At 35.9% G+C, this 26,825-nt stretch overlaps 2 protein-coding genes across 2 annotated transcripts in view; both read right to left on the bottom strand.

The window, feature by feature from the left end:
* LOC120499750 (ras association domain-containing protein 5-like) overlaps positions 1-1,436 on the bottom strand; it is a 33,374-nt gene extending 31,938 nt beyond the window's left edge. The window contains exon 1 of the mRNA XM_039703797.1: positions 1,407-1,436. Coding sequence (XP_039559731.1) covers positions 1,407-1,436 — 30 coding nt within the window. The remainder of the gene's footprint in view (positions 1-1,406) is intronic.
* TBK1 (TANK binding kinase 1) lies at positions 500-25,057 on the bottom strand. The gene is made up of 21 exons (XM_039704056.1): positions 24,880-25,057; positions 22,954-23,094; positions 21,996-22,125; positions 21,261-21,442; positions 20,304-20,464; positions 18,330-18,440; positions 16,430-16,609; positions 14,919-15,115; positions 13,677-13,735; positions 12,459-12,550; positions 11,915-12,016; positions 9,830-9,908; positions 8,848-8,969; positions 8,646-8,722; positions 8,265-8,304; positions 5,883-5,984; positions 5,697-5,793; positions 4,561-4,667; positions 4,184-4,255; positions 1,630-3,093; positions 500-1,547 (listed from the first exon to the last, which is right to left on the bottom strand). The coding sequence occupies exons 1-20, from the start codon at positions 24,964-24,966 to the stop codon at positions 3,042-3,044; spliced, it is 2,190 nt and encodes a 729-aa protein (XP_039559990.1). The 5' UTR covers positions 24,967-25,057; the 3' UTR covers positions 500-1,547; positions 1,630-3,041.
* Between the last annotated feature and the right edge of the window lie 1,768 nt (positions 25,058-26,825).

Below are 26,825 nucleotides of genomic sequence, written 5' to 3'. Positions count from 1 at the left end.
TATAACCCTTTCACCACAGACACAGCGAATGCTGATCTTCTGGAACAGCCTGTAGATCACCAGACTTTTACTTCCCCCTTCTTCTAGTTCTCCCTTCTTTCAGCCAACAACTCCCCTTTTTCCCAGCTCTGCTCACGACTACCCAGAACTGCTCTACAACTGTACCACTTCTACAGTGATTGACTACATCAGAACTGATTGAGTTCTACCAGTGAGCAGAGACTTGGAATTTTACCACCATTAAAAGAATTAACATAGTTCAGAACACATGTCAATCAAGTAGTTGAAAAAAATTAAAAGAATTAGTGGTTCTACCATGCTAGTGATTCTGTTGTGCAGGGTACATTTTGTGAACAGCTGGATAATGCAAACTGAGCTGCAATTTGCAACTTCATGTTTCAGGCTCTCTATTGTGCTTACAAGAAAATAAATCTCGTAGGGAAATCCTGAAATTAACAGAAAATTAAATTATGAAAAGGCAGAAGTACACACTGTACAATAAGTGGTTGATGATGTATTTATGTCATTAAGCTGTTCACTCATGCATTTTCACAATTCATATGAAGACAGGTTTGTTCAAGTAACAGATAACTAATATATTCAGCTAAACCCCCCAAACCAGTAAACCAGCTTCAGGAAGAAGAACCATATATTACTTTCTATTACTTATTTTGGCAAACAAATAGCAAGATTCATAGCATCAGGACACTTAGTTTGAGCAAAAAGTTGATGGTACCAACACTATGTTTTGACTTGAAAAATTATTTGCTTCATAATAATGTAATCAGAAGCTTATGAACTGATTACTTCAAGTTCCTTAGCTACAGCTTTGTTAAAATTGCTTTAGAAAAAGAAATTTTAACATGATTAAGATTACTGATGTATTCAGGAAGACTAAAGCCAGCAATGTTTAAAATGAACATAAAATATAACCAAAAATTTTCAAACATGTAAAACAATGCTGCACATATTTCAACATACAGACTATACTTTTACTACAATTAACTTTCTTTTTCAGACTGCTTCAGTATAAGGAAGTTGAAAATTATATATTCCACCTAGCATTTGATTTCTTCAAGATCAAGAACTTTGAAACAACGAAGTGTTATAATGTTGGAAACAAAATACAGTTTATGCACTTCTAGGGAGCTCAATTATTTTGACATTTATTCATATGTTTTACTGATACTCAGTGAAACTGTGGATGAGAATGAACAAATGTACAAGCAGGCATTAAAACATCCAGTTAGACATCATTCCAGTATTTTAAAACTGTTAAGAATGCCAAAGAAAGATGTGTGACAAACTGTTGCACTCCTTTTGCATAGCTAGATTTTTTGGGTGACAAAGACAGAAGCTGCTCACATGAGTGTAAAAATGTTTGAATTCCCTTTTTTGATTCTCACCAAGAACATTGGAATGCAGGTCTTGGACATCAAGGCAAGCGAATTTCCTTTTATTTTAAAATGAAACACTCATTTATAAATTTCTTAAGTTTCTCTCCAAATACTTTCTAAAAAGGAAATTAAAATGTTTTGTGTTCTGACCTGGACAGATAAGCAGGGAATAAGCATCACAAAACTACCAGATGCTATCACTGGTCGATGTTGTTTAGTTTACAATTCTGACCTGGACAGATAAGCAGGGAATAAGCATCACAAAACTACCAGATGAATCTATCACTGGTTGATGTTGTTTAGTTTACAACTAAATGTTCCACCAGTAATTATGGAAAATTCTAAATACAGTTGGTCCAGCTCTTACAGGTGTAATGCAGCAATGAGAAATGTTATTGGACACCACTGAACATCCATGGCCAGGTTTCCACAAGGAAGGAATGAGTTCTGTAATAGTTGAAACAAGTACATATATCTGTAGTATCCAAACAAAGGGATGTTTCCAGAATTTTTTTGGTTTTGTTCCTCCTATGTATTTTGGAGCAGAATGTTTCACTTTGCATCTCTGCATCCCAATCATGTAGCACTGAAAGTACTACTGAAAGTAGTAACCATTGATGCTGGAAAATAAATATACAGTCTTACTAAATTTTCCATCAAAGTTTGGTACCTAAGTTGTAAGGCAGGAGTGGGAGTGGTCCCTTTTCAAATCTAGACTGGTATATTATTTTCCACTATTCAGTTACTACTGAGATATGATATCATATGATATGATACTATTCAGTTACTACTGACTTTCCATAAACTGTTCTCATACCAAATTTCTAACCTTTTTAAAAAATTATACCTGCAAGTAAGATTAAGAAGAAGCTGTTTTAAGTACCCACTGTTGTGGTGAGCAACAAGATTTCAGGGGAAGTCTGAAAATGCTGTACTCCAAAAAATGAATTTTTACATTCATTCTGACAAGCTGGAGTGCAAAACTTCCATATACTAAGCAGTCAAATGATTACAGACAACATGGCACCAAATATTTAGAGAACTTAAAAAAATATCGTGAACTTGCTTTCTCAAGTAGAAGAGAACTAACAGTTTGAATGCGAAGGAAAGAGAAATGCATTTCTGTTCTGTCCTATGTGCACTCTTAGTCCCTATTCACACTCATTTAAAAACATCTCATTTAAAACATTCACCATGTTGTGTGATGATCAAAGTCATCCAGCTAGACTCCTACATAACAGTGGTTGTTGAAGAAAATCCAAAATACCATTTATACAACAGTCTTTTGGAGTACTGCAAGTCCTCTTGCAATGAAGACTAAATTGCATTCTGAAAAAAAAAGACAATATTCAAAGCAGACAAATGTCAGTTTCATCAACAATACTTTTCCCTTTAGGACTCCTCAGAAATCCTCCAAGGGGCTCAATTCCCTGCCAGAAGTTATTCTATCCTAAAAGTGACCAAGAAAAGATATATATTTCTTTTGTATTTACATATTATACATATTTACATTTTCTTTAATATTACAGTTGCTGAAGAAAAAAAAATCCTGGATACAGGTTTATAATCTGCTTTCAACTGTCCCAACAGTATTTTTTTTTCCCTTTCAAAAAATTTACAAGTCCTCTTCGGGTCCTTTGGAAGCTAGATACAGTCCACATTCCGCAGGCCACCATCCATGGTCAAGGCACCAAATCTAAACCATAAAAACAGTATTATTTTTAGGTGGTTGACTAGACTATAAAATCAATCTTTAATTTGTTTATTTCCCTTGCTACATGCCAACAGAGGCATTTTTACCTAACTTTTATATCTGCAAAGATGGAAGACGGGGGAAAGCTTTGCTGCAAGTATGGGACTGGGAGTGGGGAACAAAACAAAACCAATTCAGCTTGAAGCTAAACTCCACTCTACCAGCAATTTACCCTGGAACCTTCAGGAGATACTTATTTTTAGATATTTTCTCATCTTGATAGGAAAAAAAAAATAAAATCAGTCTGTATGTGATAATGACAATACCATCTCAGGATTGTAAGAAACATGTTTGCCTCTTCACTTTACTTAAGCAATCTGAAAACTGCAAAATCATTAATTCAGATTGGTGTAATTCCACAGCTGTCAAAAATAACATCTAAAAGGGAGGAATTAAAAGACACCACTGTATTGCTGCAACAGTATTGTTTGTAAATTCAGAATTGATTTGTCTGTGTGACAGGAATTTTTATTATATTTATATATTATAATATATTATAGTATATTATTTTTATTTTTATATTATTTTATTAAATTTTAATATTTATAGCTAAACCAAAGTAACATGAGAAAACTGCAAAATCATTAATTCAGATTGGTGTAATTCCACAGCTGTCAAAAATAACATCTAAAAGGGAGGAATTAAAAGACACCACTGTATTGCTGCAACAGTATTGTTTGTAAATTCAGAATTGATTTGTCTGTGTGACAGGAATTTTTATTATATTTATATATTATAGTATATTATAGTATATTATTTTTATATTATTTTATTAAATTTTAATATTTATAGCTAAACCAAAGTAACATGAAACAAAAATGCCACAAAAATTGCTGTAAGCTCATTCTGACATCGCCATGTTCCAAGGTTTTAAGTAATCATTTTTTTATATGCCTCACTTGCCCAGCTCTAAATATATTTACAGTTAAAGACATTAAAGAATTGTTCCCTTAGTTTATATTCTGGATCTGTAAAATGTACCAAATTAAGCCTGTCCCTAGTTTCAGGCCCAAAAGGGAAAACAATTACTTGCCTTTCCAAAATGTGATTGTTTTCAGCCAGCTCTTTAACAACACCTTCCATTTCCTCCTTTAGTTTCTTCATCCTGTAGTAACCAGAAGCAAAAGAAAGATTAAAGTTTTTATTGGGATAGACACCTGCTCTGATCATTCACCACCACAGTTTTCAGCAACTTGCCATTACATACAAAATAAGGGACAGGTAAGTTGTTTATTTACAAAGAGACAGATGATAAATCAGTGCTGTCCCCCACTCACTTCCCAATGTGTGCCACCACTACAGCAACCTAGAATTCTTGATCTTTATACACTAAGTAATTTAATTTTTTTTTTCAATTTCCCTGTATAGCAAGCATACAGTATTACATTAATCCCATTACAAAATTCTCACCCAAGAGTCATTTCCACTAATGTGTTTGAGCTTGGATAGACTGTGTTCATCGTATGTTTCATCCCACTGGAAGCTGCAAACATTTTCTGTGGCAGGGCATCTTGTAACTGTAACAGACAAAAAGGAAATTTAAGTTGCAATAGAAGTTGTCATGTATATTTTGATGCCCACCTTTAAATCCTTTTTTAAATTCTCTGTTGCTGTGATATCTCATAAACTCATTACAGTACTAAGGAGGCTGATATGCTCCAAGATGAGATCATCACAGCAAGTTTTTATTGACATGACCAATAATTCCCTGGTTTGTTCCACCTTCTTATCTAATACTTTCATAATAAACTCTGGAAAGGAAGAAATATCTATTTGTTATGTCTGTTATGTCCTAATCAATGGATTGGTGGCGCAACTAAAATACAAATAACAACTAAAATGCTTCTGTCCACCATTCCTAAACTGATTTTACAATTAGCAAAGGCTTTTTGTTCATTTATCTTTTCTTTCTAAAAAATAATAATTTTACTGCATGGAAATGGTCTGATTCTCTCAATTTTGAGGTAATTCTGGTAAATTTGCATCCTGCAGAGTTACTGTCCAGATCATTAGTTTAACGTCCTTAAATATGCATCCCATCATCTTGACTATGGAAGCAGCATTTTTATACTTCCTAAGAGAATTAGGATAATCCTCTATGTCCTCTGAAAATATTACGGTAACAGTTGCACAGATCATTCCTCAATGAACCCATATCCATTTGCACAGATTTTTTTTGAGGGGGAAATGCTAACATTAGCAAAAAAACCCCAAATCATCCAAACCCACAAACTTCACCAAAAAAACCCCATGCAAATAAAAAAACCCCACCACCCCAAACCAAATTAGGCCTACCAAATTCCAAAATCAAGTTACAATTCACAAAATCCCATTATTCAACTATTCAAAAAATAACACCATTCAGTGTGTAGTCCACACTGACATGGCAATGAAGCTCCTGCAGACAACATAGAGCACCCACAAAGGCCAGTATTTAAATACAACTGCATTAATGTAAGACTCACTCTTAGCAACACTATTGACATGAAAATATGTGGAAGTCTTTTAACTATGCAAATGCTACCCATAATTTTGAAGCATTCTACCTCATTTATATAATCCTGGTATTTGGACACCTCTTCTTCAATACCAAAACACTGGTTGGTGAGAGCCAGTAATTGCTTCCTTGTGTGAAGCATTTTCCTAAAAGAGAAAAAGTTTTCTTTTAAGAGCTGCTTATATAAAACTGCTGTGATGAATATTACCAAATATTAAAGAAATCAATAGCTTGCCTTGTCCAGTCCTCAGCTTTGTCCAAAAATGTCTCATACTTGCTGACACATTCATCTTTGAAAAGAGCTATGGCTTTTGTAGCATGCAAATACAGCTTCTGCCTGCAACACAGAAACAACCAAACCAGTGTCATACTGTTTTCAAAACCCCATTCCTCTTAACTTTCTTAAATTTGGAGAAAGGTTTGTGGACTTAAAATCTGTGCAGTCACCTTTATTCAGACCGTTGTAATGTGTAAGAACTCAACATTCTACAGGAACGGACAATTTATGTTTCAAAAATATACCCTAGCAGGGAGGAAGAAAATTATATGAAGCACTTAGTTTGTATTTGTATTCATATTTGTATATGAATAAATGGTCAAATGTCTTATTTGAGTCAGCTGGTATATTCAGAATTCTAAATGGAAAGGACAAAAGTCCTAATTATTTCATATTTGCCTACTGCAGATACTTGGAACTTCTAGCATATATGAATAATCCTTTGCATTGAGTAACATACATGCAAGAAAAAGGAGTTTTGTGTGAGCCTAATTTTATGACAAGAGGAGAAAGAAACAAGCAGAAAAGGAAGATAAAGGAAAACAAAACCCAATTCTTGTTAGTGTGGCAGACAGTAGTCCCAGTGTAATTGCCTCGCCATGCTGTGCATTACAGTTAAGTGTAAGGGATACTAGAACACTACAGATCAACACCTAGTTCAGGTATTTCATTAAGTCTTGCATAATAAATACTGTTAATTAAATTGTAGCTAGAGTGTAGCTGGACTGTCATCAGGAATGCATCCTATCATTCAACCAGAAAAATAAAATTCAAATTGAGTGCTGATCCCTTATCTGCCTAGAGATAAATATTACAAAGGCCAGCCTCTGCTGATAATAGCACACAGTCTTTAACAAAAGCCACTGCCATTTCCTTGTGGGGTGAATCACGTATAAAAAAGATGGACTTAGGGTCTGAAACCTGTACAGTCCCAGGGAGACATCTGTGGTAGAAAGCAGATCAGTATTCAAACCATGAAAATGAAGCATACTTGTTTGAAGTTTATCATACACTAAGGCAAGGACATGGTTTTAGTAGTAAAAACCCTCTCCTCTGCTTGGCAGTTATATAATTTAGCTTTCATTGAGAAAATCAAGTGGCAAAGTTGCACCCTCTGCATGACAGCTTTCTATCTGTAATTGTCAGTGAAGCCACATTCAGGTAGGAAGAGCAAGATTTTTTAGAAAATTATGTAAGTGGTGTCTAAATTCATGCAACATTTAGCAAAGTCTAGGGAACCATGCAACTGACCAGCTACTAGGAGAATAATTTATTTACTTAAGCATAAGCATCTAGCATCATTTGAGACAGAATCTTATAATGGTTTGGGTTGGAAGGGACCATAAAAATCATCTAGTTCCAACCCCCCTGTCACAGAGCACTGCCAGGGATGGGGCAGCTGCAAGTTCTCTGGGCAATCTGTTCAAGTGTCTCATCTCCTTCACAGAGAAGAACTTCTTCAATCTATCAAACCTACATTTCCCCTCTTTCAGCCTGAAGCCATTACTCCTCGTCCTATCACTGCAGCTCCTGATGAAGAGTCACTCTCTGGCTTCCCTGTAGCCCCCCTATTAGCTACTGGATGGCCACTAGGAGGACTCCATGCAACCTTCTTCAGCAAAGCAACGATATCCTGCCCTGCTTCTGACCACCAGTCCATTTGACAGGTTTCCCATTTGACTTTGACCTACCTCCCAGTCTCAGAGCATGTCCCAAATATTTTAGGGCAACTTAAATGGCATTATCCATTTGCATATGGGGAAGTGAATAAATCCTGAGACAAGTACAGCAGTACAAAATCAGTGGAGACTATGGGAGTTCAGAGACCTAAGTGACACACAGATACTTAATGTGAACACCTTGCATGAGTGACAATCTTAAACAAGCATGGAGAATGGCATTAAAATTAATTTTGTGTGCTATATTTCCTGTAAGATTAAATCATTCTAGAATTTCATTCAGTTAGTCCATATTTTACTCATCTGTAGAAAGTTATCTCCACCTTAGCTACAAAGTCATTTTGATCTTACTCAGGGCTTTTTCCTGCCTGAAAAAAACAGGGAAGAGATGAACTTCCTACAAAACAGTTATGCCCAGATAATAATCAGGTATTTTCCTTTTAAAAGGCCTATCAGTGAAAACACTCTACAGCCAGAAAGCAACCTCATTATCATATGCTAGTATTGCTACGTATTTAAGAAATTTAAAAGATATTTTTTACAAAGCAATCCTAAAAAGGTTATGATTTACAATAAAATTAATAGAATGGGTTATTGGAAAGAGCATCTGGAGGACCTGAAAGCAATCATGGTAGTTCCCAAAGGTAACTTCAAAACTTACTTGTCAAACTTGTGTATTTGTTCTTCATTATAAGGAAGCCCTAGGATCAGAGCAGATGACAAACATTACCAATCTAACTCTGCTAGCTGTATTTATGCAAAACTCTACTAAGTTTACCCATTTCCTACACAGTTTCCTTCTTTTTACAGGTCAAAGGGTCATACACTTTTTTTCTCCTCTCTAGTCTTGCAACTCAAATTTATGGTATGAATAGTGGTGTTTCAATCATAAAGGCTTCAGCATGGTATCACACTAAGGACCTACAGACATATGCACAGCGGCTAACTGTCCATACCTACCACTAATACCCTAGTCAAACTAAGACTGACTGGTTCTTTGCATTACATTTTATGTTAAAAGTGAATCAAATAAATTACTTACTTCGTTCTGCTTTGTCTTTTTTGAACTGATAGTAGATGTCTGTGATGGAAGACAGCAGTGCCTGCAGCCTTTCTGGACTAGAGTGACAAAAGGAAGAAAATTAAATGTTTTATACATAAACTCAAGTACCTATTAATGAGCTTTGTGAACTCCAACTCAATGCAGAATTCAATACATATTAGAACAGTAAGTAGTTACTCACTTTCTGTCTCTTGGATGCATGCCTTCCTGATTTGCCCAGGTGTCAGCCAGTAAACCACCAGGAGAAAGTTTGGTTTTGATATCTTGCAGACTAGTTTCTATGGTGCCCTGAGAGCTGGAGAGCTACATAACAGCAAGAAGGTTCAATCTTATCACTAGGTATATTTATTATTACTTATTACTTGAGCTCATTACTTGATAATTACTTGAGCACATTAATACTACAAACCTGTTTGTTTCACTGTTCCCCATTAAACAAATATGTCCAATTATCTGCCTAGGCTTAGCTAGAAGCAGATAAAGCAAGGTATTATTAAAAAAAAGAATAGTATTTGATGCTGGCATTTCTGTTAGTTAAAATTTAATTTCTTTCAACAGTAACTTTCACCTTTTCATAAATCCCTTATTTACTTCTACCCTCATTCTTCTGGTTTATTAAGAATTCATATAATAACTATCCATGATTCATACCTTCCCTTCTTTGCAGTTCATATAACCTTCAAAATAAAAATGCACTAATCATCTTTTGCTTTCAGAATAGAGAACATTAAGTTATTTTCAATTTTTCCTTTCATGTCTGGAAACATGATGCACATTTCAAAGCAGATCACTTTGAAGTGTGTTTCTTAATGTAGCATTTTAGAAAGCCAACAAGTAGTCAGTAATTCTTTAAGGAAAGGAAGAAATGGAAAAGAAAAAATAGCAAAGCAAAATATGTTTCAGGGTTATAATTTTTGAGTATTTTAGAAAATAGGAATGTATTTTCAGGAACTCATTTTCACTCCACTGAGCTAATATAAAAGGATCTGTTCTGTTTTCAGAAAGATATTCACATTAGTATGGACATTTTAACAACTGGCAATCTACAAACTACATTGAAATTTCAGAGTTGTTATTCACAGAAGGCTGTGTTATCATGTATTTGGCTTTTTCTGTAGCAACACCATTTCCAGAATGACAGGGTAACTTTGTCCGACACTTACGCGCAAGAGTTTTGTGTGTATCTCTGAAATTTCATCTACTTCTGATGCTTCCAAGTTGATCTGCATCAAATTTTCGTAACTGTCCAGCAAAAAAAATCGATTAAAAAAACCAAACAAGCAGTCAATACACTCAAAGTATTTCTTGAATCCAGCTCATAACAGTGACTGCCTCTTCTTGTATATGAAATAGTCTCTGTCAAGCAACAACCACGAAACTGACAAATTTAAGTGGCCATTAACAATGGAAACATTTTAGATTAAAAAAAAACATTACCTTGATTTTTTCCTACATTGGAACTGTTAAAATAAAGTTGAAATTTCTATTCCTGAATTATTTATTCTAGTTTTATTACTTGTACTTAACAGGCAGTGGAAGACTATTTCCTTTCATCAAGTAATTGTTTAAATTTTATAAAACTAAAGGTACTTAAAGTAGTCATTAACACACTAATACTTCAATGTACCAAAATGCTTTCTGAGAAAACTTACTGGGTTAAATGTTTAAAGGCTGGGATAGTAGGACCATCTGTTCATACTGATACTTTCCATATGACCATAGCTCAAGTGCCAAATAAATTATTCAGGACAATATTTTTTCTCTTGAGTCTCATGTACATTTTAGTTTTAAAAACACTATCACAAACAGCTCAACTGCTTTCAAAAAATACATGCTTCACTCAAGGTCGATGCTTTATTTACCTTTTCAAATAAAGACTTTGTATTGTCATGCTTTGAAGCACAGCCTTGAAAAGGAAGGACAAACAGAGGACATGTCCTTTAGAAGACTTTTATGGAGTTAGCAAAGTCAAACAAACTGAAAATCCTGCCCCTTTGTAAGAGGCCAAAAGACCGTATGCCAACACATAGAAAATTTCTGTTCACGTCAGAACTACTCCAGTTAGTAAATGAATGTAATTTTTTTAAACTACTGCTGAGGTACTCTTGAGCACAACAGAGTCACAAACCAGAACTGACAGTGGCTTCTTCTGAGTGGCTTTCTTCTGGCAGAATGCAGGAAGAAACTATCTGAACCAGACACAGACTGAACAAGATCTAGTCCTGCCAACTAGCACAAATGGGATTGAAGAGGAGTTTGGGTTCTTGCCCTGATGATTTGTATCTAGGCTGCACAGGTGTTATCTTGCAAGTTACCAACTTCACTATTTCACTGTTGTGGTTTTGTGGTGTTTTTGAAGCCAATACAAAAAGACACACCTGGGTTTTAATGTAGGTTTGGCATACACAGAGCAAATCTGTCAAACCCTTGAGCATCCACAATTACTACAAACAAGGTGTTCAATTTGCACAGGCAAAGCAACTCCAACAGGTTTAAGTTTAATTCTTTTAAGTCTACTCTGCAAATCCAGTGGTTCTACATGTGTGTGTTAATCACCTTGTGGGTACCTGCATTTTCAGAGCAGCTTCATGAGAAGTTCAGAAAATCCCATGACTAAGAGAGCATTTGGGGAAGACTGGCAGTAGGTTGAACAGGAAAATTACCACCCATAGGAGAATGCTAAGAAGAGGTGCTATTTAAAGTTCTTATCACATGGCCAAAGTCTAACACCTTCCTGAGAAGGGACCAAGGGGGTCTGGGCCTGATTGTTTGTGGGTTTTTTTTGCAGCTGCTCTGTGTTGTATTTCAACATGAAAATTCCTAACACACAGAAAATGCTACAGTCTTAAAACTGTGTAAGGGGCAGTATTTGAAGTCATATGCAACCAAACGCAGCAGCAAAAGCACTAATGAAAGCAAAGCTATGTGATTCTTTGTCCAAGCTTTACTATAGCTTCTAGAGTCAGTAAGAGCAAATGAGCTGAGTCAGAGAAGGAGAAAAAGAACACACACAGTTACCACTAATTAGTAATTACTTGTTCTTATTAGGTTAAGCAGCAAAATTAATACTCTAACTAAAGGAACATATATGACTAAATCTGCTTAAGTCGCTGCTATCAGAAAATCTATGCTGACTCAAATTTAATTTTTATATGCAAAAACACTGCAAATAATCATAACTTATAATACTGTTGTCACTAAAAATGATAATGAAGAATCGATGTGTATGGTGTAGTGCTTCTACTCACATTTTCTCAGCCTTCTCAATGTTTCTGCTGCAGAAATCCAGCCTGATGACAATCTCTGCCTTTTTATGAACCATTTCATTGTAATCATCCTTGATTATTTCACTAAAAAAGTGAAGCATTAGTCTATAATGTATAAAGTAATGAATAAAAGTATTCAACTGCCATCCTACCAGCAATCAGTAATACAGTAATATATCTGCAGCAATAATTGCCAAGAGGAATTGTTTTCAGTTAGAGACGCTTTTACATAATCCTCATATAAAAATACCTTGTGCAAGCTGTTCAATTCCATCTGCATGTTACCAGAAGTCAGACTTAAATTATACGCAGAAGAAAGTAAATTTGCAAACACCTTAACTTTAATTATAAAAAAAAAAAGGTTTGTTTCCCTAATGATAGAGAAAAGGGAGAAATTCTGCCTATCCTTACTCAAGGATAAACAAAACCTCCCAAGATATCAAGAGATTACAGAATTATGTTTTGATAATCAAGGCATATCTCAATTAAAAAAAAAAAGCATAAAGAAATGCAGTCAACTGCTTACATTAGCCATCGAATTCCTTTTCGCATCAGCTCCTGGTAAAGTAGCAAAGAACTGGCAACTCTACAGGCATAACATACAATACCTGTCACTGCCTGGAGGAAAAAAAAACCAGCGTAAGTACTGATCTGGCATTCTCTTAACAATTGCTTCCAGACAATACATCACAACAAAGCAACACAGATTAATAAAAGAAAGCAACATGAGGATGATAAATGTGCAACTTGGCCTAAGCTTTAGTCAGGCAACAACCAAACAGCCATTATGCAGGCAGAGCTAAACATGGGTTTTCCAGTTATGCTGAAGCACCTGTTAGGGATGAAAACAAATCTCACAAACAAAAATGACGCAACTTACTATTTCTGTCAAAGTTACAAGTACATTTCTTCAATATTTTAGGAATTAAGCACATACATTAAAAGGAACTTGTAAGAATTGACCCTTTTTTAATTCTAAGGCTAGAGACTCTCTTAATTTACCCAACTCCACTCACAAAGATTGCTGTATTATTTAGAATTGAGAACGAAGTTTCAGATATTATAATTTACAATATTTTAAATATTTAGTATAAACTGATGCTTTCTGTTTCTTAATTTTCAAGATTACTGGTATTTAAAGAGGCATACATTTTCAGGACTACCATGTCTGAATAAAAGGCTCCTCAGCAGTGAGTATTTCACATGTATAAGTGGTCATCACAATGCCAAACATGGCTGCGCATACATTCAGTAGTTCTAGAAAAACAACCAAAAGAATGCAACATCCTTTACTTGTCTCCCACAGATTCTGAAAGTTTTTAAGAGGCAACAGAAATTCCACTCTTCTGCAGAGTCCTACAGACTCCTCTCTATCAAGCAAGAGTTATTTTTCTAATGTTAAATTTTGCACCATTAGAAGTAATAAAGCTTCTAACCTCAGGACTATGCAGTGTCAGGCTCCTTTTCCCACCAGCACTGAATTATACAGTAACAGAGCATTTTGAATTTAGAAAACTGGACTTTGGCTTTGGTTTTAAAAAAACCCAAACTATATTTTGCATACAAAAGTACAGCTTTAATATACTTTTAGATCCTTTGTTAATAAATATATTTCTATCAGTCAGAATCCTCATTAGCATTCTAAAATAGTTTTATTAACATTATTTATTTGAAAATTAAGAGAGCTTTCATTTCAGTATCATTATCCAAGACAGGTAAATAATCTAAAATGATAATGACTCACTTTAGCCATACTGGCATCCCCATCCAAATCGTAACGTTGATGTACTTTAGGAAGTAAAACTGAAACATAAAACATGTATTTTATTATTTTTGAGAAGAGACTTCAAAAGTTCAGATTGTTATCTTTCCCCACCCTGTACACTGCTTTTATGCCTTTTAATATCATGTGGTCTCATGCACTCCTTTAAAACCAGCCTTTGTCTTAACTGTTTTAAATAACTTGGTATCTTCAGCAAATTGTCCTTCCTTTTCCAGACTCACTTCTGAATATCCTGCACAGCACAGAATTCATGCAGGTCTCCACTTGCAATGTCTCTCCATTGAGAGAGCCAACTGCTTCTCTCTGTTCTTCAGTGCCATGTTTACCCACATAGGAGACCACTCCCTTTTCATCACACGACTGCTTATTTTCATTGAGGCTCTTAAGGGCAGCACTTCACCAACCTCCTGAATCTCCTTTGTTCTCATGCTCACTGGCTACTTCAGAAAGCCCTGTGACACAATATAAAGGCCTTGTTGATCCTTCCACAAACAGCTCACCTACTCAAACTCTTCAGCACCTCTGTTTGAGTGCCAGCTGGCCACAGCAGTCAGTATTTAGGACATACTGACAAAAGCAACACTGACCTCTCAACTGCAGCCATGCCCTACTCCTCCTCCTGCTCATCATTTATTAAAAAAGAGCTCTGGCATAGGCTCCTCTAAAAGCGTCACAATGATAAATGGAAATTCAAAACCTTAATTTATTTTTTTCTCCCCCTGTTATGGTATTACTTTATCTTCTGAGCAAATGTACATTGTAAAGATCTCTTCTGTTAATTGAAAGGCTAACCACATTCACGACAAATTAAAAAAAAAAAGGTAAAACTTGACTTTCCACTTAGTGAATTATGGAACAAAAGAACCAGTGTTGAGTTACTTTCTATAATGTTTCTTCCTACTGGTTTAAAGTGTCATGCTTCAAAAAGGTTCATAACTCCATAAGCACCACTACACCTCAGCACACAAATGTTCAGGTTCAAAGGACTTGGAACACCACAAGTACCTACTGTTTTTGTAAAAATGTTACGGATACTCAGCAGTTTTGAAAAACATTGGACTGCATACTTAGAACTTCAGATATCAACAAAAGAAAATTTCCAACACTATTTTTAAGACATAACAGACATAAAACAATTACATTAAGTAACCCAAACTATTTACAAAAGATAGCCATAAGAAAAGGGAAATTACTTTCATATACCTTCTTCATAGATTAATCCAACAATGTTCACAGCCTCCCTGCTTACTACAAAGATGGGATTCTCCTCTGTTGTTCTGGGGAAGTGCTGTGCCAATCTGCCAGGCTCTAGTACTAAGCGCCGACCTTCATATATCAGTTCTTGATTTTGAGATGGTATTTTTGTCTGTTTGTAGACCAACTCATGAAATATAGCAGCTCTATAATACAAACAATATAATCGGTAGCAGTTAGGCTCACCACAATAGTTCAGCAATTCAAGTTTTGTATTATTTAAATAAAAATTGCTTTTATTTCTGATTAATTAAGAGCTGGGTTTACACATAAAGCACTTGCCTTTTAAGTAAAAAAATCAGCATGGTGCCTAAGACACCAGGTTGCTGTGTTACAAAAATAAAAGCTATTTCCTCCAAATAACAAACTTCCTTTCTACCTCTGATTATCCGCCAAAGTACGTCTGTCTAAACAAAACTGCTCTGGTCTGAAGGTCAGTAAAAACAGGCAACACCACATGAGGGGAAGGAAGCCTACTTAAGTTTTCTAAGGGATATCCTTTTCTTGAAAGGAGATGGATGGTCTCTCCAAAAGCAAAGTCTGGTGTTTTACATGTCAAAAAATTAAATTCAGCCAGTAAGCTAACAGGTAGCCAGATTATTTTCTAAAATGGCAGTGATAAGGAAGAGCAAAGATGCTTTGGAATTTTATTTAGAGCAATCAATAGATACAAGGATAAGAACCCATAATACCACCATACCTCTCCCCCCCAAAAAAAAACCCCACCACAAAACCTACCACCGTAACAGCAAGCAAAACCACCCACGAAGAAGAAAAGCCTTCAGTACACTAACAGGAAGGACCAGTCTGCCTTCTGTGCAGCACTAGTACACTATTGCTTCTTAATGCTACAGCTAGTTTATAAATAATCACACATGCAAACAATAATAGATATTAGAAGCAAGATTTCTCTGCAAAAACAGTATTTGGGCTCTCTCAAAATAAAAGTGATGGAACAGAAAAGAAAAATTGAAGTGGGCAGAACTGTATTTACACATTTGATGAAATAACAGTATGTATCCAAGTATTAAAAAATAACACGTGCTCTGTATTACCTGTAACACAGCAGAGAAAAGGCATTTATGTTTGCATGTCTTACAGCTTTTAACATCAGTACTTCATGGTCATAAAGTGAACCCCATACAAATCAGGATCTTAAACTGTACCAATTACTACTTCAGAACCCCTGTGAGAGTTTTGTGTGCCACCAGAGAGAATGCGTGCATTTTGTATGCTTGAGGACATTATTTTTGTTTTTGGTCAGCATACGCAGTATGATTATGCAGGAGAACTGCACCCTTTTACTTCCTCAGATAAACTGCCAAGGAGAGGTTGCTGAATTTGTAACACTGGTGACATGAGGTCACAGGTTACTGAATTTGTAACTGGTGATCTGGTCACGGTACTGTTAGCCTGAACAGGAGTAAAGCAATGCAAATAGAGAGAGAGAGAACACTTACGTATTATAGTTGTGAATATAAACTTTGTGCAAGGTCATCTGCTGTAATGAAAAGATGTGGATTATTATTCGGTGCAGTATGTCACTCGTCTCTGCAAAAAACTGGTCAAATCCCCAGCATTTTTCCTGGTCTGCTTCAAGAATATTCGCAAGGACAGGTGTGAGCAGTACTTGCAGACCCCTAGAGGACACCAGGAAGAGATGAGACAACTTGGTTCTACTTGGAACGTTTTATCTTGCAACCAATTGCAATAATTCATTTGACTTGTCTCATGTATACACACCTATTATCCCGTAAAGAATATGTCAGTGCCTTTGTTCCTACACTGAGCAACAAAATGTTCAAGGGCAATGTCCATTGTTTTTCATTAATACATGTACTTTAAACCTTTCCTTTTCAGGCTTAACTATGAAGTATTTTTTTTTGGTATTTGAGAAATTTCACTCACACTGCAAAAATCACGTAAAATTTACTAAGTCTACATTGTAGAGCTGAGGACACTTTCTACCACCCCAGTAGCATTTTACCCAGCTCACCCCACACACCACAGTGTATCACTTTGAAAGAAGCTACTGCCATTTAGGATTTGCTGGTGGTGATGATGCTTGTGTGAGCACACTATGTTGCTTTCAATCAAAATCAGCTGGATTAGCAAAGACTCGTAATTTAAACTGTCAACACTAAGAATTCACCCTGAGCGAGATGGAGCTAAATAAGTATTCTGCACATGCAGCTTCAATGCTGCAAAAAAACCCCTGTGCTACCCATTGCCCTACAGTTCTTACTATTCTAAGAGAAAGGTCAGCTTAAATTTCTTGCATTTCTATGTTGAGCATCTGAATGGTAAGGAACTTTATGGATCCCACTTGTGCGTTACCACGAACAACTTCTCCAAAATTTTAACATTATGTACACATCAAGCCTGAATCCAGCAGTAGAACTGGTAACACTCTAGAGCAAACTGCAGTGGCTTGCAAGCACACTGCTGACTGCATTAGAGGTCAGTGGATGCTGTGCTCAAACTCATTTCAGTACTAAACTTTTAACACTGAATACTGCTTGAATACTACTTAAAGGGATTACTATGAGCAGACATTTAATGAGAAAAAATCTGCTTCCTTTATAATTTCAAGTAGTTAAATTGTACAGAATAAACAGAGGAACAAATGAGCAGTATCATGAAATTGCAAATTCTGCACATTCTAAACTAATGAATTCATATAAACCAGATTTTGACTCTATACCCCTTAAGGATGTACATATTAGGCTTTCAAAAAAGTTCGTTTCTACAGTCTGTTCACAGAACAATTTATTTCCTCCTTTACCACAAAAGATTAGTAACTTTAAAGTACGGAAGAAGTCTCAGGAAGAAAAATGGGTAAATGGGTTATGGGAGGTGTTTTCAAAGTCATATCAAAATCAGATCTTCCATGGCTCTTCCTACTGAATATTACTGACATATGAAGCAAAAATATGATGATAAAATTGAAAAGATACAAGTATGTGTTAAAATGCACTGATGTGACCTTTTTCCTAGCAAAAAGTAAGCCCCCGAATTGTCTTTGCTTATCATTTCCTTGCTACTGCCTAAACTTTGTCATGTTTCAAGTCACATTCTGGCAAGAAATGAGAGCCATCAAAATGCAGTAATAGTATTTCTTCTCAAACCACATCAGACGTTCTCATTTGTAAATTAGCAATCATAAAACTATTTGGACAGATGGGAAGGAAAAAAAACCACTTGATAACCAAATATCAGATTGTATTGATGTACTGAAGAGTTCAAAGAAAAAAAACTGTGTCAGATCTCTGCTCCAAAGACAAAATCCCAGAAAATAACTGGAAAAGCCCAATCAGTGGTATTGAAACATTTTGTGAACATCTGTAAGTTCAAACTTACTTTGAAAGGCTACAAGAAACAGGCATCTCCCAACTCCACTCAATAGGTCCATTTTCTGCTTTCTGTATTCCAGAAATAGCACCAGAAGGCTTTCCAGTGATTATTTTATACCTGCAAGACATTACAAAAACAATGGAAACTTCAACTACTACCTCTTATACATACACAGGTCAAGTAATTAATCCTCCAAGGGGCAGCAAAAATGCAAATTTAAATGACAGGTTAGCCTAAATTTGTAGATGGTGCAAAAATTAGGAAGCTTCACTCACAAGCTGACAGAGCTGTGCTAACAGAGTAAAGAACAAAAAGCTGTGCTGGAGAAGCAACTTTGTCTACCTCAGCCTTGGGGAAAACTTCTGGAGATATTTCCAGCATACTGAAGGAAACCAAAGGTTTTCACAAGAGTTAATTAATCAAAGTCAATTTAGTTCAATTTACACATTAACATGCTAACTTCAAGCATGTTCCACAGCAATAGACAACATTTAGCCACCACTAAGTGGCTTGGGCATAGAGGAGGAACATTCAGAAATCTGGACACAATTTGGCATTGTTTAACTTTGTATTGTACAGGCAAGTATTTCTCAAATTTTTCATGAAAAAAATGAGTATCAATAGACTTTTTGCAACAGAATATTTCAGTTGTGCTTTCTTTTTCTGGAAGACAAGATGTATACAAAACATCTCTCAAGCAGCTACAACAAGAATTCTTATGTGAAAAACATCACAAAATGGAAAATTTCTTCAACTAAGAAAACTGGAGTCGGTTTTACACAGAGGATCAGAACAGAGATGGTATTGATGTGTTAGAGGTTCCAAGTACCACCATGCTTTATTCTTAAAATGCAACACATGGAAAAATAAAACAGAACGAGACTAAGATGAAACAGAAATCAAATACAATAATGACATCATAGGCATATCTTCTGTTTTCCATTCAGGAGTCATCCCTTTTATCTGCAGCTGCAGTCCACAACTATACTACTCAAACGTCACTGCATTGGTGGTGCACTCATTTCAAGATTGCTGAGTAAGACCATTTAAATGAAAACAAAAATTTGCAGCACTAAAATCCTGTTTCAGAATACCATAATTTTTCCTGAGTATCCAAGTTATATAAATGACACTGCAACAGACCAGCCTAGTGCCATGCTGAAAGAAAGATGTGTGGAAAAACACCAATATTTTGGGGGAGCTCAATTCAGGTCTTTCTCAATTTAAATGTTTAATTCAGATCTTAAGGTGCCACACAGTAAAATCCTTGTTGAAGCAGAACGTTTCTACTGATTTTAGCTGGGATAGAGTTAAATTCCTTCATGGTAATGTATGTTACCATGTTTTAGATTTGTGACCAAAACAGTGTCAATAACACAGGCATGTTTAGCCATTGCTGAGCAGCACTTACACAGCATCATGGCCTCTTCTACTTTTCTACTGCCCTAACAGCAAGTAGGCTGGGGGCAGGCAAGAAGTTTGAAGGGGTTACAGGATGAGAGCTGACCCAAGGGATATTCCACACCATATTGCTCAGCAACAGAAGCTGAGGTGTAGAAGAATTTGCCAGGGTGGCATTTGGTCAGGGACTGACTGCACATCAGTTGGCTGCTTGTGAGCAACTGGGGATTTTTCTGCATTACTTGTGTTCCTTGGTTTTGTTTCCCTTTGGGTTTAAGAGGCAAGGGCTGCTGTTTTCTGTGGAGGTTTTTTTTACTTATTAAACTGTCTTTAACTCAACCTATGAGTTTTTGCACTTTCACCCTTACAATTCTCTCCTTGATCCCACTACAGAGGAGTGAAGAGCTGTGTAATGTTCAGCTGCCTGCTGGGGCTATACCACAACAAGAAAGTGTTTTTCCCTTAATATTTTCACTGTTTTAAAGTTTTTCTATATGTGTGTAGGATTCCTTGGCAAAAAGCATTTCAAGGGCTGATTGAATTAACCAACAGATAAAATTCTCCTTCTAAATTACCTACATCACTTCCTTGTTTCTCCGAGGTCCTTCAAAAGGTCGGAAAGGCAAACTCCCTGTTGCAGCATGGTAAAAGGTCACCCCTATGCTCCACAGATCAACTGTTGCTCCATACTTCTTCTGATGTTCTTTTCTCAAAACTGCTCGCTCATACATATCAGGATGCTAAAGAGAAAAAAAAAGTTACAATTGCTTTATGAAGCTTTATAAAGAAAAAACCCAATCTATCCTTTCACAGTAAGGTAATTTGTCAGTCTAAACTTTCAGTTCTTTAAAAAAGAAAAGCTTGCTTGTATCATAGAAGTTGCTGAAGCTATTCTGACAAACATCACTATGTTTCTAGGTATGACTGTTGCTTTTATTAAAAAGTTTGCAAAAAATATTTTAGAATTCAGCTCAAGAGTGAGTATTAGTATAAAAAACCACTAAAAAAGAGAAGAAATTCAGTATTTCTCCTGGTGATTTTGAAACAACAGAAACCAAATGGCAAAAAGATCCACAGCAGAGGAGAATATCGGCTGTGATTCACACGTGGGAAAACATGGCAGGAGGAAAATCATACTAAGGTGCTTGTCTTGATACTTCTCTACCTGCCTGTCTTTGGTTAGCCAAGGTTTCATGTGAATTTTAACTACACCTAATGTCATCCAAGTAGCTCAAACACAAACACATCTACAGAGTTAAAGGCAAATATATTAGTAACTAAAATATCGTTGTTCCTCCTTTCACATAAGGCAACAGTTAAAGCTGGACCTAAAAATTATTTCAAGGCTGATGTATTTACATCAGCAGAAGATGATCCATGGTGAAGAAGTCCAGTGGAAAGTTATAAAAACAACTGTAATACAAAGGTTTATATACTAATTCCCAACAACCTGACCTTGACCTATTCAACTACAATCATAAATGGCCTCAATCTTCAAACATTTCTTCAACAGAAAATTAAATCATATGGGCTTACTAAATACTCTTCTGTGCCATAGAGAGAAACAAATTGTTCATCATCTTCAAGTTCTCTTGCTGCACCAAAATCTGTAAGTTTGTAAACAGACTGCCCATCTTCACCTATAACACGCATTATATTGCCTGGCTTGATGTCACGGTGCACTATTCCATTCTCACGGAGATGATTCATCCCAGCCACTTCAATTCAAAAAATAAATACAGAATTCATGTACACATTGTGACACACACTGTGCAAACACTGAATTGTAACTGATACTAGGAAAACACGCTCATGTTCTCATTGGGAAATGGGAATGAGAAGGGACACATAATTAACAGAAAGACCATGACCACAGATTGCTTTTTTTTCTTTCCAAACAGCTAAATTACAGCATTTCTTGCTCTCAATAATATCTTTCCCATAAAGTAAATTTTATAGCAGGTAAACACAGGTAAACCATATTATTTTTCTAATTAACTCTTCTGAAATTATCACTGGAAGTCTGTTCAACATGTGAAAAGTAATCTTGAAATAAAGAAAAAAAATACATAAATGCTTTACACAGAAATGGCTTCTTAATGAAGATACCTATACCAACATAGATATAAATATATGATTCCATATGACCATATTAATTTGTTCAATTAGTTAACAGTCATTTAAATTTGTCTCTTGCTGTTTCAAGATAAACAAAACAAGTACGAGATTGTTTCAGTCAACAAATTAGACCAAAGAGCTAAGTCTACATACCCACATCTCTCAAAACAATTAAGAACTCAGACTCTGGCAAACCAAAGGCATTAGACGGCTCCTCTAAAACTGTGCACAAACTCCCACAGGGACAAAATTCCATAACTAGTACTTTGTGTCTAGTAGTTGTCTGAAAAAAAAAAATCAAAAAGAGATTAAGAATCTGACTATTGTGACAGCAATGTCAGAAATTACCTATAACTACAAGATCTTACTTTCAAAAAAGAAAAGTAAAATCTATAGTTATATCAGAATTTCCATTCTGGTGATCTTCAAAAGAAGTGCAGGTGGATTTTTATATTGTTTCAAGTATTCCAACTTGGAGAGGGGAAAATAACTAAGAAAGCCTCAAATTCTACACACTAGCAGGTTGACAGCATTATTGACAGGTGAACAAGTGAGAAACTATACACCACTAGTGCTGAGAATACCAACTGTCCTTCTTTACTCTTTACTCATCTCATCATCTGGGTCATTTCAACTCATCAGTTTCAGTTTCAGCTCAGATGCTCCAATTTATACTATTATACTACTGTATAATAGTATCCTATGTCATCATTTTAGTTGGTTGCAAAGGTAAAATTGTCAGCATTACCAGAACACCTTCAACTACAAACAGTTCCATTATTCAACTATTAAATATTAATACATGTAGATACCTTAAAAATCCTGATTCAAGATAAAACTTAGGACAGTGGCTTCTCGAGATAAGATTCATTACCTGAGCCTACACACTGAAGGTGTTTTACCTACTGAAAGCAAGCATATTCTTTCTTACAGCAACAACAAAAAGAAAGAAAACCAAAATATGGTGGTGGTTGGATGGGAGTATTTGTATCATCATGTATGTTACCATTCTTTCAAAATGTAACTATACACATTATAGTTGTGGATAAAACAAAACAACAGTTACTGCAGTTACTTCCATGCTTCTCAGATCACAAACACAATTCATTACCTCTTCCTCAATGGCAAACAATTTGACAATGTTCTTATGATTTAGTTTCTTCAATACTTCAAATTCTCGCATCTGAACATCCACAGGACGAAGGAAACTTATACTGTTAAATACTTTGACAGCATATAAATCCCCAGTTTTCTGTTGAAAACAAACAAACCACTCATCAAACAGAAGCAAAAAATTGTAAATGTACACATGGACATTATCTAAGCATTTTCGGATTTTCTATTGTACATGTGAGTATAACCAGACTAGAAATATTTCAAAATACTACTTTGTGCTAAGGTGAAAATAAAGATTCTGCTAAAGAAATAAAATTGCATTAGTTTAATATAGACTAGAAGCAGACTAGCTGAATGGAAACTCATTAGGTCACAAAACCTAGGAGTTCTTAAAAAAGGAGAACTGTTAGTATAACAAAGGCTACACATTTAAAAATTAATCCTAAACTTAGCTGAAAAATATTTTTTTCAGCAAAAGTTACTTGCACTAATCAATGAGAGGCAGGCACATACTTGGATTGCTTAAGTTAAAAGACAATTTCTGGTAGCTGAATGTTGCTCTCTCTTTCTTTATTGTTCTGTTTATACTGATAAACCAGTATTTTGTCTTTTTCAAAGGCAGTTTTGAGCGCTACATGCCAGTCCTGTAAAATCCTGAAGCAGTTCAAACCCACATAATAAGTGTCAGGAGGACAATCATGAGGTTAATCAGACTTAAGTTCTCCAGAGGGACTAAGCCCCAACATAGGCAACAACAGCACCAGCTGGAAGTGCAACTCTTTGCCCTCTTCAGAGGAAAGCATCTTCCTGAGCCCACTCTAGGAATAATCTTGCACTAGCAGTTTGTGCAACATATTTTTTCTAAGGACACAGCCTTCCTGTGCTTAGACCAGGTGTGCTTTGCAGCACACTCACATGCACTGTGGTGCCCAGGTAAAAGCTTTGTCCCGTTGACAATGAGCTGCAGATCACAGGCTCAGAGTAGTGAGGGTGATGACAGGTTCAGTCATGGTTTACAGAGGAATCATTCTCTGCTGAAATTCACTTACCAGAAAAGCACATTAACTGCCAAACTATTGCTTAATGCTGGTTCTCACTTAAATGTGGAACACAGAAACACTGTATCTTACAAATCACTTTGTACTGATTTCACAATGACCATCATTACTGTAAGGCAACTTTCACAACTTATCTTTGATTTGTGATCTTTGCTCACGAAGCAAATATAAGTATAGTTGAAAAATTTGCCATACAGTAATGATAGTCTGTGTGAAATTTCACTTACTGTGAAATTCATAGGAACAAATGACTACACAAGTAAGGTCCTCTTAGCCCCTCACTCAGGTTGCAACATACACTTCAGTGTATCATTTTCACTATGATATTCAAAATTACTATTTCAAAATTACTATTTTGCACTGATTACTCAACGCATGTCACCAAGAAGGCATTTAAAAAACACTGACTTACAGACAACAACTAACAACAGCTTCATCCACTACAATAACAATCTTTCACATAAAATTATCATAAAAATCACCAAAACAGGTTTTAAAAGAACCAATAAAAACCAATGAAAGGACAGTTTAACAAAGATATATATAATAGGATCACGTAATAGAAACTGGTAGGTCATTTGTTTCTATTCAAATTATTGAATAAGGTATCTTTTTTTTCCCATAAAAAATGAAGAAAAAGGAATGAAGAATTACTAACAGTTAATATTTTACAAGGAAAAATAATACAGTATTAAGTACAAATCCTTAGAAATCTAACTACAGAACTCTAGTTCAAGGGGCAAATATTAAAAATTAAAAACTAAGCATGAATAATTACACAGACGCATTTCCTTTAGGCCTAAATCTTGAACTTTTTTTGTTGATTTCATGATGCTACTTGCATATGAAAATTCCTCACAAACCTTCTGTCTCCCCCGGAAAACATTTGCAGTTGCTCCTTGTCCCAGAATGTCAGACAACAGCCAGAGGTAATTCGAAGTGCTCTGCATCTTTGCTCTTTGATCAGAGTTTTCTTTTTCACCTTAAAAACAGAAGGTTCAATACACTGAATTATAATTTAGTAAATACATGAAAGGGACTAATTTAAATTAGAAGGAAATATAAATGTCCAAACCCCAACTCTAACCCCAAAAACATGGAGAATGAAGAACAACCAAGTAGAGAAATAAGAGGTGAAACACGGAAACAAAAATAAGCCAAATAATCAAAAGTAATGCCACTGACACAACAGCTTGCTGAATTTAAGGTCTGTATTCCCCAAACTTTGTTTGAAAGACCAACTGGAAAGGTGAAAATCTTATAATCTTTTTACTGTTGTACATGGTGTTGAAATGATCAAGTAACAAAATATATAGAAAAGAGGCAAAAACATGTGCACAAGATCTTCTAAGATAAGCAAGACCTGTAACTGAATTCCATTATTCTGTACATATGCCAAAGAACAAACATTAGAGAAGATGTCAGATATGCATACAGATATTTTACATCACTTTGGCTCTGGAAGTTGCATTTCAGTCGGACTGTAAAGGAGCTGGACTAACAACACATAAAAAACTACTTTTACATGAGCTTGAAAAAAGCCACAATGGATGCAAGCATTTCCATCCACTAGCTAGAACCAGCAATTACTACTGAAAGAAATTAAGGGACGTTTCTCTCATTTCTGAAATTTCATATAGAGTATGTTGTATATACAGAATTTCCCCACCCTTCCTGAAATATGAATTGCCAAATACTCGGGCCTTCACAGATTCAAAAGAAAGTGGAAAAGGTTTGATTAAATTAAAATTATTAACACAAAACAGAACATTAGAACTGCCAGATTTTCCTGTTTGCCAAAATAGCATGTGAAAACCCTTAACTTCTTGGTTTAATTAACACACTGATTTTGCCATTAAACCTAGAAAAAGGCTCTAAAATCAAAAATTAAGCTCCCCAAACCTAAAGAATCTCAAGAGCAAAATGGCAACTGGACCAGGGAAGCTCCTACAGCAGAGGTCTTTGCTCAGCTTGTCACATGCATGTTAGTGCATGTGACACCTGACAGGAAACTGCTGACTGATACGCAAAGAAAGAAGCCTTTCCCGTAAATGATGAAAAAGAGGTATGACAGGATTTCCTGTATCTGTTACCAGAAGGTGGGAGGCACTTTCTGAGAGCTCCCTGGAGCACAGGTGTCACAGGAGCCTCGAGCGCGCCGAGCCACGCTGCACACACGCACACTTCTCAGGGCTCTGAGCGCTGCTCTGCCTGCAGTGACTGCAGATCCCACACTTTCCTCTAGCTGTTCGCTCATGTGACATGGGAAGCTTCTTGCAAAGCTGTCCCAAATCACTCAAGCAATGGCATGTAGCGTTCAGAATGCAAAGACACAAAGCAAAGACCTGACATTGCTACGCGGTTAATTGAGAGTCACGCAGCAATGCCATCTGCAAAATTTGACAAAGTTCTTAATGCCTCTGGAAGGGACAAAAGGTTTTATGTCAAATCTAGACAACAAAAAAACCCCTAACACCACATTCCCGACCCAGACAATTCTTGGTTAACTCTGACAAGACAATTTGCAATAGTAGCAGAAGCTGACTTCTGCCATCGGGCAATTACTGTAGATGCCAATGAGATATCTACAATGCAGACAGAAGGTACGGAAGAGAGGATGCAAAGAAATAACACACAGCCTGCTCTGTAAACCATCTGTAAAATCTTCAAGTTAAAACATTCCTCTCATAATTAAACTCCTGCTTCTAACAGGCCAGCTGGAACATTACCAGCAAACATGTATTTTGTGATTTACTTCAAAACAACATTCATGGACACATAGCAAGACACAGAAACATAACAAATCCTT

The sequence above is a fragment of the Passer montanus genome, unplaced genomic scaffold, assembly GCF_014805655.1.
Source record: "Passer montanus isolate IOZ18808 unplaced genomic scaffold, ASM1480565v1 scaffold17, whole genome shotgun sequence".
NCBI lineage: Eukaryota > Metazoa > Chordata > Aves > Passeriformes > Passeridae > Passer > Passer montanus.
This window is presented reverse-complemented; position numbering and strand designations above follow the sequence as displayed.

What these genes read in the sequence shown, in the direction of transcription:
- TBK1 (XM_039704056.1), bottom strand. Translation starts at nt 24,966, where the DNA reads ATGCAGAGCACTTCGAATTACCTCTGGCTGTTGTCTGACATTCTGGGA. An exon ending in TGGATTAATCTATGAAGAAG is followed by an intron (nt 13,736 to 14,918) that starts GTATATGAAAGT and finishes TTTATGTTTCAG; the next exon opens with TTTTACTTCCTAAAGTACAT. An exon ending in AAAAGACAAAGCAGAACGAA is followed by an intron (nt 8,305 to 8,645) that starts GTAAGTAATTTA and finishes CTCTGATCCTAG; the next exon opens with GGCTTCCTTATAATGAAGAA.